Source organism: Homalodisca vitripennis, chromosome 2, assembly GCF_021130785.1.
Source record: "Homalodisca vitripennis isolate AUS2020 chromosome 2, UT_GWSS_2.1, whole genome shotgun sequence".
NCBI lineage: Eukaryota > Metazoa > Arthropoda > Insecta > Hemiptera > Cicadellidae > Homalodisca > Homalodisca vitripennis.
In genome coordinates, this window is record NC_060208.1 from 110,944,003 (window position 1) to 110,957,368 (window position 13,366).

The 13,366-nt window shown below is 40.4% G+C and overlaps 1 protein-coding gene across 3 annotated transcripts in view; it reads right to left on the reverse strand.

Moving 5' to 3' along the window:
- Positions 1 to 13,366, reverse strand: part of LOC124354599 (repulsive guidance molecule A-like) — a 127,377-nt gene that overhangs the window by 15,253 nt on the left and 98,758 nt on the right. For all 3 annotated transcript variants that reach the window (XM_046805178.1, XM_046805179.1, XM_046805180.1), the window contains one exon: positions 2,561 to 2,661. In XM_046805178.1, coding sequence (XP_046661134.1) covers positions 2,561 to 2,661 — 101 coding nt within the window. The remainder of the gene's footprint in view (positions 1 to 2,560; positions 2,662 to 13,366) is intronic.

Genomic DNA, 13,366 nt, shown 5'->3' on the forward strand with positions numbered 1-13,366 from the left:
ACAAATTGTCTGTGTCAAAAGCATGAAAACATCAGTTTAAATAGTTTTATTGTCGTTTTATTCCGCCGCTCGTTCTAAGATTATGTTTTTTAGCAGTGGAACAAAATTGTGTGGAATGTACAGCAAAGCGTTGATGCAGCGAGGAGTAATTGTAGGGGTTTTCGGAGTAGGGAACACGCAAGTGGACGTCCACGCCAGGAGATCAGCTAGATATTGTGGCAGCCCGGGCAGGATGGGTGCGACTGGTACACCTGCGAGCGAGCTACCCACTACCCACGGAGCATGTGGGCAGCGGCGGTACTTCCTCTGCTGCTGCAAGGTGAGCTGGGTGCTCAGGTGCGGTATTGCTGACGCCCACGGGCAAAGTCACAATGTAGCGGAAGAAAAACTAAACCTAAACATTATGTAGATTTTGTAAATAACAATTTTCAACTGGTTTAAATATTAAAGAGTCTTGGAAATAAACTTCCAAAATCACACATCTAGTGTAGGCCTATCCTAAAAGTATATTTTTATGAACTATCCTTATATTCCACGGTGTTCGTGTTCTGTTTTTCACTGGTGAAAAAGATTTAGACATTGTCTCATGAAAAATATTGTCCAAAAAAAGTAAACTTCAGTAACAAAAATTATGACAACTATGATTTATGTACAAAATGGTCTTATGTGATTTCAGTTTGGCATTTAATTAAACAAACACTGTTATTTCCCCAAATTCGGCAGTTGAATGGAAAGGCTTAACATCGCTTACAATACTTATAAAGGCTTTGACAAATGACAGTTATCGACACACACACTATTGATACAGACAAATAGAGCGCAGTTCTTCTGGATTTGAGGAACAGAATGTACATTCTCAATGACTCTTCCAGTCAAATGAGAGGATGACGATCCCATCTTTCCTTCCGCCGCTAGGTGCGCGTATCCTCTGTATAATTAGAATGTATTGTTTCTGTCGCTGTTTAGGAGGGCGGAAGGAACTGTTGATTTACCGCTGTCTCTTGAGAATGGGTGAGCCATCATTAATACTCCACGGATTACATTGGTTCAAACTCGTACAACCGATTAATGCATCATCTCCAGTTAGTTAAGTAATGAGCACAACAAATACTTTAATGCAATAGTAATATATCTCATATAGTAACCAAGAGTTTCTTGAGATGAAAATTGTATTAATGATAAGAGTTTAAAGGGTTTAAAAAGTAATTTAATTTAAATCCAAAACTGATATCTGCAAATACTAATGCGACTAAGATTCTGCTACCAATATAGAAGAGCTTTATATGAAGATAAGCAAGAGGGTTCTGAGAATAGATATGCGGATATTAATTAGACAGTCTTATATCTAAATCGTGTTTTTAACACGTCAAAAGCTTGTTCTGTAGACTCTTACTAATAATAGATTACAAGGGAAAATTAAACGATATTGACAGATGATAATCGGTGATAAAATTCTTCGGTAAGGCGGGAAACCAGCTTTCACCGGGTATTATGCAAGGCTAGATATAAAGTAACGATGTTCCCGTTTAATTAAGTTCTTCGCCTGACAAAAACAAACACTAAATCCTGAGAAGCACTTATTAGATAAAATGTACCCTAAGATGACAAGACAAGCTGAGGCTGCGATAAGGTTATCAGCAGCAGAAGACAGATGTGTTTGTGAAAACGGAGTATTCTAGGTACAGATAACGCACAAGGAGTAGACATTCAGATACACTTCTCACGTCGTGAATTGAATATTGATCCCATTTGATGGTACAACTGTAAACTCTTATCTATAAGAAACACATCTTCAAAATTATGTTCTACAGCTGAATAAAGATCCTACTTGATGTAAAAGGAATCGCATTAAAAAAATGTTTATTATAGAACACGAGTGCCGGTTTAGCTTATTGTTGGAAAAATTAATCTTCCAACTAATCAATTCTACAACTAGAATATTCAGACGTTGGCACTACATACAATAATATATATATATATATATATATATATATATATATATATATATATATATATATGAAACAATAATAAATTAAATATACGAAACAGAGTTAACTCATATACATCGTTCGAGACCATAAACTAAACATCAAACGTGGTTGATCAAGGCTATATTTATCAGTACATATACGGAATAATGCCTCCGCGGGTGGTTAAAAATCGTTAAATTTCTTCTCTTAGATTAAATACAATTTTTACTTAATGTTGTGAATTCCTGCTATTCCAAGAAAAATGTCTTTCAAATGATTTTGTCCTTCATAAGAAATATTCCAAAATAAAGCTTCAAAATAATGATGGCGTATAATGTTATACTTCAAATTTGCAGTACGTTTTCGGAAGTTACTATTCAATCACCCAAGCCGAACCTTCATCATGAATTCGGAGAAACAACTGTACTTCCACAAAAGCTTTGATACTGTTATTGGCATCTGCAAATGATTTCTTACCAAATGTATATTACAAACTCTTAATTCTTTGAATTTGACCAAATATTCTGTAGTTATACTGATGCTAATATGTTAATATACTCCATGAACATATGATAATGATGATAACTCACTGATCATGAACAGGGCGAGGCAGAGGGCGAGGCTGAGTGCCCTGTCCATCACGGGACACCGCAACAACCGGAGCCGGTCATGATCATGCTTCCATCTTAACCTGAAACAGAACAAAACGTGTGAAACTGATCAAACAGAAGAGCATGCAATCACAAGGAGTGCAGACAAAAATGTATATATTGCACATATTTCTATGTAAAATAAACTAAGATTCGCTTGTGATGTTGAGTGGTCGTGAGGCTGTTCTCGTACTCTGTGGTCTCGGTCGATCCCATCAACAATTTATTGTTACCGCGCCAGAAGAGGCGCGCAGTTCTACAATAATTCCGCGGGTTATTTATCCAATAACGGACGGTCATACTTTAGAGAGCGAACAGCTGATCAGATACAGGGGGCCGTGGTGCACATGATTTAGCCCCCACAGCTGATTCTATCGGACGACAGCACAATAGCGAGTTATTGCCTCGACTCGCGCCACTTTTTGCGACGCGTCCCGCCATTTTGGGAACACTGGCTTCGAATTCTAATGAGCGGACTTCGACAGGCCCGTCCGTCCGTCCGTCAAGGGGATTTAGGAGGCCGTGTCGCTCGTGTCGCGAATCGTAATTAAACATCGATCCGGCCGCTTGTCTGTCACGTTGCACATTCGCGGGTAATTGGAAGTTGGCGCGGCTGCGGGAATTCGCCTCACGAGGAGTTGTAAACACTAAACAGTCGTGCTACACCCCCCCCCCCCGCCGTTACTACGGGCGATAATTAGGTTGCACCGTGCACCTCAGCTAACAATCGAGTGACTAATTTAGCGTTTACCTCCTGTGACTTGAATTTGTATACAACTGTATAAAACGACACGTGGTGAAATAAACATATAAATTATCGTTTAAATTCTAATCTTCGCCTTCTTGTACTTACTTGTATGTCACATTAAATTCCTATAACTACTCAGAGTAAGCCAATCTTGTACTTGGGAACCATGCGAGTTATATTGACGCTAATAAAATGCGTTCGATACAGAACAGTTTCAAACTAGTTTTAAACCTTTAAGCATAGGTGAATTTTTTTACTTCGTTAGTTAAACTGTTGACAAGATGAACTCCTGCCTGTGAGGGTGAGAGTTCATGAGAAACGTCTTGTATCTCCCAGTTCGGGAGTTTTCTCTGCCACAGGGTAAAATTGCACTATAATTAAAGTTGGTAAAATTAAGTATTGAGGGGTGTATTTCTGCAATTATTGGTGGACTTCAATGATTCAGTCGTGACTATTCGACGAATGCACTTTACTGTATATACATTACAAGGACAAGTTAGGCCATCTCAATCCTACTACACATTACTGCAGTTTAAGACAGAATGAATACTTATGATTAATGTGACATGCGAAAACTGGGGAAAATATGGAACCATAATAACTATTGTATTTTAAAAACATAAAATTATTAAAACATTGCACCCCTAACATGTGAAGTATTAGCAGTGAAGAAGTAGTATAACAATAACGAACTGAGGTAGGAGAATTGACGATGAAATGTACATAAATATTTAAATGTACGTCTGAATAAGTGTTCGATGTGGTTTGAGCGCCTAAATTAAAGGCGTTTATATGTTGCTACTCGAATGTGTTTTGTCTGTGCAATAAATACTTGACAACTTCGTCCATACATTCGTCAAGAATGTACAATGGTTTTTCAATTAGGTGTTTCACCACCTAAATAACCGAAATCACTGTAAATTTAGGTAGACACAGATACATCCGCCTAGTGTGAAACAAAAAGACGCTCGAAACAGAAAACGAAGTATTTTGGAAAATAATAACTCGTGAATTTAAACTCAAATAAGGAAAAGTTCTGAATTGAAAACGATCACTTCTTTGTTGTCTGAATACTGGGTGTGAATGCCAAAACAGACCTTGTAACTTGTAACGTAGACGATGTGGGAGCAAGAATGCCGATTGTCAGAGGCGAATGTATGTAATACGATAGGTTTGATCAGCTGTTCTTTCGACAGCTGACTGACAGATACAAGGTCACTGGAAACCGAACTGCCAACATAACAATAAGAAAATTTTACATCTATTTATAATTTAAAGAGAAATTAAACTTAGTTAATTATTTTTTTCTGGGTTGTGTATTCGATTCTAGGACATCTACAACACAGTGATCATACTATTAAACTTAATACTAATAAATGAATTGTCCAGTCTTCTGACTGGAAGTATTTTTGATTGAAAGCGTTATTTATATTTAACTAATAAACATTATTGGAAGCTCCCAAGAAAAATATCAGATGTGCTCAAATTGTCATAACAAAAAAGATACAGTACTGACAAGCCAACACGGTTTGATAGCTATTACTTATTAATTTTTCCATTTGTAGACAAAAATGATATTTATACAAAATGAAACGGTTAGTTTATTTCTTTTTCAAGTACTAACAATGTTCGCTACAGGAGATGTTTAACCATTCATGTACCGGTTTATCAGTACACATTAAAATACGCTACAAAAACTTAACCACGTCCTATCTTTTATCACTCACATCACAAAACATAGCATCTCCAGACAAGACGTGTGCAGCAGATCTTGGGGGAGATAGGCACATAAATACTCCAGTTCGCCTTCCTCTAGGACGGCACATTAAAATTCATCGTATGTAAAAATTAATAACTGCGACCATTTATATTTAAATCCACAACAGCGACATCATTACAGTTTTCCGCCCGGCCCGCGATAACGCATTTACATACTTCGTCCGCGATTAGTGCTAATGTTGAAGGCTATTACAATGTGGCGCTCCTGTTATTAAATTTGGGGACGACACGCTTACACGCCAGTAGTTACTGCGATATTATTGGGCGCCGTCGCTGATTCATATTCAGGATTCTTTCTGAGTGTTTTACACGCAGGAGGTCCTCGAAAATCAAGAGACTTCCAGAAAACAGTAGACCCTGAGGAACACCGTACATATAATGAAATATGAATCATGATAACCCGAATAGCAAGAAGATATAAACTCATGTGACGTAACGTTTTCCACATCAAGACAACACACAAAGCTCTATTTATCGGAGTTTATCAGTGGGCGTGTGGATAAATTCGCCACGATCGCGAAGCGTGAGCGCGTACACACGTCAGGACACGGCGACAACAACAACGCGCGCAAAAACGACAATTAGTCTTAATGAGTACGGGAGCGGGAGCGCATATTTCTCGCCGTGCAAGAGAAAGGGAGTCGATAGCATCTGGAGAATTTGCCACCGCCGCGTCACAGCGCCGGGCGGGACAGCGGCGCAAAACATCGAAAAGCGAACGGGCGAGCTGTACGGAATAAAATGAACAAAATAAAGACCGAAGACGGCATTCCCATTCGGAACCGGTCCGGGGCGCCAACGCTGACTGGAGCTCGACTACAATACTCGGCCCGCGGACCCGCGCATCATTAGCGGAGCTGGCCGATACACGCGGCTACAGCGATACATCATGTACGAGTCGGACACCTCGAACTGTGTGGCCTCACGGAGGAAACCAGAACATCGATCGACTTAACTACTGCACAAACTGGGAGTCAAACTTACTGTGAGGGCCAGTGTGATAGGTTTACAATACTCGGCCCGCGGACCCGCGCATCATTAGCGGAGCTGGCCGATACACGCGGCTACAGCGATACATCATGTACGAGTCGGACACCTCGAACTGTGTGGCCTCACGGAGGAAACCAGAACATCGATCGACTTAACTACTGCACAAACTGGGAGTCAAACTTACTGTGAGGGCCAGTGTGAAGCGGAGCTGGCCGATACACGCGGCTACAGCGATACATCATGTACGAGTCGGACACCTCGAACTGTGTGGCCTCACGGAGGAAACCAGAACATCGATCGACTTAACTACTGCACAAACTGGGAGTCAAACTTACTGTGAGGGCCAGTGTAATAGATTTACAATACTCAGCCCGCGGACCCGCGCGTCATTAGCGGAGCTGGCCGATACACGCGGCTACAGCGATACATCATGTACGAGTCGGACACCTCGAACTGTGTGGCCTCACGGAGGAAACCAGAACATCGATCGACTTAACTACTGCACAAACTGGGAGTCAAACTTACTGTGAGGGCCAGTGTAATAGATTTACAATACTCGGCCCGCGGACCCGCGCGTCATTAGCGGAGCTGGCCGATACACGCGGCTACAGCGATACATCATGTACGAGTCGGACACCTCGAAATGTGTGGCCTCACAGAGGAAACCAGAACATCGATCGACTTAACTACTGCACAAACTGGGAGTCAAACTTACTGTGAGGGCCAGTGTGAAGCGGAGCTGGCCGATACACGCGGCTACAGCGATACATCATGTACGAGTCGGACACCTCGAACTGTGTGGCCTCACGGAGGAAACCAGGACATCGATCGACTTAACTACTGCACAAACTGGGAGTCAAAACTTACTGTGAGGGCCAGTGTGAAGCGGAGCTGGCCGATACACGCGGCTACAGCGATACATCATGTACGAGTCGGACACCTCGAACTGTGTGGCCTCACGGAGGAAACCAGAACATCGATCGACTTAACTACTGCACAAACTGGGAGTCAAACTTACTGTGAGGGCCAGTGTGAAGCGGAGCTGGCCGATACACGCGGCTACAGCGATACATCATGTACGAGTCGGACACCTCGAACTGTGTGGCCTCACGGAGGAAACCAGAACATCGATCGACTTAACTACTGCACAAACTGGGGGTCAAACTTACTGTGAGGGCCAGTGTAATAGGTTTACAATACTCGGCCCGCGGACCCGCGCATCATTAGCGGAGCTGGCCGATACACGCGGCTACAGCGATACATCATGTACGAGTCGGACACAAAAGTCAGTAGTACATTATTAATAAATAACATATAAAAATACAATATTTGTATGAAAGTCAAGCTGAGTAGGAACTGATTATTAAAATACGCGGCTACAGCGATACATCATGTACGAGTCGGACACCTCGAACTGTCTGACCTCACGGAGGAAACCAGAACATCGATCGACTTAACTACTGCACAAAATGGGAGTCAAACTTACAACTCTTTCCTTCCCAAATTAAGAATACATACAAAAAACACAACAAAAGACGATGGTAAGAAAACTTTAAGGGAAGGAGACGAGATTGTGCAGATAACCGTTTAACTAAAACAAAACATTAAGATAAAGAATAGTTAGTTGCAAAACCATTCAGTGGGAGTCCATGCGTCCACGGTTAGTTAGTCCAATATATACAAATATAAACAATATGAGCTGAAGAACCCAAACAGTATTCAGTTGATGTTTATGGTTTCATAAAAGCATATAAGTTTAGCCGTGAATACACAAAAACATTAAGACATAAGAATTTAAACTGTTCGGGGTTCAATTCAACAAATCCCAGAAATATCTCAGCAGGAACGATCCAAACGACATGCTACAAATGTACCACAGACACATCGTGGTAACGGCAGGGAATGCTGATGTTAAAATCACTATCTGTTGATCCACTCGAAACGAGAAACATGGTTAGGCTTAAGTTAACACCCAATCGCAAATCAGTGATCAAGCACAGAATTTAAGACTCTTCGGAGACTTCATTCGCGGCACCCTCCTTCACATGCAGCATTCTCAAAAAACATAAAATTTGTTTTAATTAAGATTTTGCTTAAAATCTTTATGGGGAGCACTCTTCCTTTGTTAATCGTATCCAGTCCAAAGAGCGAGAGGTTATGTCGTACACGAGGTCAAATAACGATTGCCAACTTGACATTTTGAAATCTGCTAATAAATGTAATGCCTGTGTACAAACAGCACTAAACCGCCAGCGGTGTTGCCGTGCTCAGAGGAAGCCCAATGTACACAGACAGAATTGCCCTGACGTGATAAGCTATCAGACCGAGAGCCATCAAATGTGAGCGGCTTCTCTCCTCTGTGACCTGCTCTGGCCTCCCTATCTCACCCGACCATTACGCTATCACTGTCCCTATTGACTGATGCGATATGCCACAGAGCACAATTCATCTCTCTTGTTTTACTCTCATGTGAAAACTCTGCACGTACGATAAATGTTTACAGGTTGTAGTCTATTTGCCGATAACGCGTGATACGCTTTACAAAGAGGCTCATTATAAATAGTGTTCAAGGATTCCCGGGATAGCCTTGTTATTCACGATAAGCGTCCGAATTCATGTATTGCACAGAGATTAATAAGGAATGTATTATGTGTCCTCTCTAAACAAATCAAAGCCGTGTACAGTATTGATTTACAACGGTAAGAAAATTAAAACAAGGAAGTAAATTTGTACGCGAGGGAAACCACGAAGCGTACAACCGAGACTTAACAGCTTTCCGATTTAAAAGCCTCGCGCGGTCACGAACTCCCCGATCGTGCATCAAGAGGCGACTGCGACTTCGTACAGGGAGAAAAACCGCGTCCACGCATGAAACCCGATTCGCCGCGCCGTTTCTACACTGACACGCGTGATATTGAATTCCTTTCTACTTTTCTGGAAAGTGTGTTGCGTTTTCCGCGGTGTTCCCGGCCAACAATCCCGTCCAAATTGCAGCTGTCAGGACACAAAAGCATTCCCGCCAGCGGGAACCGTGGTGATGGGAACCCGTCTTCTTACTCGGTTGTGGGGCGGTAGTGATGTGACGTGACGTGGAACTCCATCTCAGTTTACCCGTGAACGCCGGAAAATGTCACTTCTGCGATAGTTCGAATCACGTGAAAGCAAACTATATGTAAAACATTGTGGTTTAATGTTATGAATCGGAGATCTGAGGTTCGACTATCCGGAGTTATATTATTCCAACTTCTCTGGTGACAACAAGAAGGGCTGCATCACACCAGAAACAACAAGCTAAAAACAGACGAAAACCTAAGTCGGCGAAACGAAGACAAGACCAGAACAAGAAGATTGATAGAACGCGAGAAGAGAGGGGAATACATCAAAACATGATGGGATAAGGGTGACATTTCCATAGCGCATTAGCACACAATGTCCGGCATTATCATAGAATACTGGCCCAATCAGAGATCGGCGGCTGCCGTTCCATCGGGAGTGGCTGCGGACTCCGGGTCCTTGCGTCTTCAGAGGCCATTCTTGCAATTCGTCGTGAACACCGTATTGATGCATGGCTATTACGTTAGCTTGCTCGAGGAGATGGTACTGATATAGACTACTTAACACAGAATTAAATAGACATTAGATGAGCCGTTTTAGAGCCATATAACTAATTGCAAAGTAAAATCAGATTTCATTAAGAGTTGGAAAAATAAATTGCAGCTTGATCAAGGCTTGTCCCTCACACATTTTTACAAAAATCAACATAACTTTATCAAGTAGATAATATGCGTAAACTCGGACAGCGAACTTTGCCTACTTAACCCCTTTACTATTATTCTTTAAACAGACTTAACTTCACTTTATTACATTGCTAGTCAGTCAAAAAGGAAGGTAAATATGACAAAATACAAGAAAACGCGGTTTTATGCAACCTTAATATGAGCAACTCCAATGTTGTTTACACGTTATTAGCAATTTTAATGTAACTTTTGATGATCTCTAAAGTATGTACAAGAGTGAGCATTACTATTATGGGTTAAAATCTTAATTTCCTCTAAATATTGTAAGAAAAAAATGTTTTGCACACTTGTTTGAGCCTGGTAACAAGTGTGAAAAATAATTTTCAGCTGGATTTAACTTAATGGGATTTTTAACAGCCACTTCAATGTCCAATAATGAGTTGAAAGAAAAGATTTGTACTTGCTACACAAACGTTCTTCGAGACTCGTACAAAGCGCGGAAAACCCGAGACAATCTTAAGTTGATTGATTAATATGATACGGTTTCAAATATTTACATTAATGGTAGTTGTTTGGTGACCAAAAACAACTTTTTCTCTTGGGGTTTAATGTTATTTAAGTCCTATAATACTCGAGGTCATCTGGCATGTCCATTATACCATGAGTGTTTCTAAATTTGCAATAATATTAAACTACAATGCAAAAACATAAATGTAAAAAAAAATAAAACAGTCTAAACTCTGTCATTTAGGTGGTTTACATTCAAGAAAGATACAGTTCCGAGAAAGCTCTAAGCCAGAATGGCATCATCAAAATTTTGTTACAGTCATCTTCACCTCCCGAAATACAGGCAGAAGAGATCGTCTCTGACTCTCCAGAGGTGAGGTGGGTGACCGACGAACTGATGAAGGAAGTGACCGATCCGACAACAGCATCACCAAGAAGACGAGGAGCCGGGCGACCTTGACTGCCCCGCTCCCGCACTCCGGTACTGCCAATTACCTAGAGCGTAACCCCTAATTTCCCGCAACTACTGCAATTGAACCGAGATTTCCGCACACGACCACGTCTCCACTACACCTCGACCCGCCATTTTTTCACGCAAGCGCCGATGGAATAAACCCAGCTATTTTCCAGGCTAGTTGCAATTCGAGGAACGCTAGTTGCGTTTACAGCACTGAGAAATCTTATCCTTGGCGTAATTATTTACTTATATTAATGGCTCTTTTTACAACGCGTACATTTCCTTTGAAAACCTTTATTTTATTTATTTATTCTGGAAAACCCATATAAGATTTAACATTCATTAAGTTATTGGATTTTAGCAGGGATATAATTAAAAAAACAATGTTTTCATTACAATTTCAACACGTTACAATAATCAAAGTCTTTTTCTACTACATTAAAAAAACTTTAGTATATGAAATTAAAACAATATTAATTATAATGAGCTTCTTTGAAAAGTTGTTGCGCAGGTGAGAAATCTGACTTATTATCAGTAAATAAGACTTAAAAAGACATAAATCTGTACAAAGTGTTAATACACCTTGCGTATAAAGGGCACATTAAGTTTGATAACTTCGGCTATAAATGATAGTGTATAATACAATGTTGCAGTGCCGTTTAAACTGTCGGTTAATTTAACTGAGAAGATTATGCATTCTTGTGCAAATCTATCGACGATTTCACTATCGAATCGCTAAAAATGTCCAATGTTCGCCGATCAGCCATTCACCGATTGCAGACAATTAGAGGATAGCCCGCGGCGGCTCACGTACCCCATCAGAAACTCGATTCTTGACAATCCATCCACGGATTTGAATCAAAAATGATGAGGATACGAACGGTTCGGTCAGACAGCGAGAGCCAATTTGTTGGCCGGCGGACTCCCGTAGTAAACCTGCCACTGGTAATAAGTATGCATGAGGCCCGGATTGGTTTGTGTGGGCCTGCTCATGATTTGTGGTGCGGCCGGCCTACAAAAACCGCCCGGGCCCCGCGGCCTCTGGCGAGAAGCGGTTATCCTCCGTGCATCTAGTGGAGGCGGGAGGCTGAGCCTTAACAAACTGAAGAACCTGGAGACAAGGGCTGGACCAGTGAAGCCAGTGAAATATACATCCAGCACATGTGGGAAGAACGTACGACCATTTGGAAATTCTTCTAATAGAAATTGTTGTTGTTTTTTTTTTAGATCAAGGTAAAAATTTCAGGTGCAAATGATATGGACTGAATGTCTTTCACAAACTGAAAGCTGACAAAGGTTCATCCAAACAATCAGTTGGCATAGAAATACTAAAACCTTTACTTTCATGCTATTACTGAAAATGAGGGTCTGAACTGTCAAGAAATGGAATCTGTATACAATTTCAATTTCCTACAGCGAAAGAACTTTTGCTTATCTGTACCCGTACCTATGTAAAGTATTACTACTTTGATTGATTACTTGGATGCATATTAAGATAATTTAATTCAAAATCATGTTTTAATAGTTAATAACGCCAACGTAAATAAGATTTTAACATTAAAACGCTAAAAGGTATAAATCTTACAAACAAAACCATGAATTCGTTATAAGAACTTGAAGATTTTGTATGTCTGAACATTGAAGAATATAAAAAAACAGACCACTCATTGATTTGATGATTTTATTTTAAATGTCACCATTTGAACACACAACATTTAATGCAGGCAAATGTTTTATATTGTGAAAATCTATAAGTTTTTGATCTACAGATGTTGTCTAACCCTCAACGGACATGCTGAAGGCCAAACCTAGATATGTCAGCGAACTGAAGGGACACAAGACAAAAACAAAAGGTGGCTGGGCTGCGACAGTCAGGGAGGCGGCTATTTTCAGACACTTCGCAGACAGTAGAATGGATGACAAGGAACGTCCAGCTCATATCTGTATAACCATTCCGGTGTAGGGCGTCCTAGGTTAAAAATTAATCTATTGATAATTATTACATATATGAATAAACCAAAACAGAAGATATTGTTTATTGATTGAACTTTCAAATTACTCATGTCACGAATTTAACACTCCATTTTATATGCCTACTATTTATATAAACAACATTTTTGAAAACCCTTGAATAAGCAACGATTTATATATATATATATATATAAAAAATTTTTCTACAATTTTCTACAATGTAAAAAAAATAGACTGTAGCGTAAACAAAACGATATAAGAAAAATTAATAATAAAGATACAGAATATAGACTGTATTTTACTTGTCTTAAAACATATCTAATGTGTTTGAAATAATGTTACTTTTACGTTTATGATTCTAATAAAAACAGTATTCCCAAACATTGGACCAGACATTGAAAGAGGTACACAGTCAATGCAACGTATGTGAGTGTGTGCTCGTGTGTGTGACTGTTGTCAATACGTCAATAGCGTAACACCAGAGGCAAACTGGTTCCTCTCCTCTCGACCCATTCATATTCCGAGTTAATTGCAGCAAGGCTGGCCGTGCCACGGGG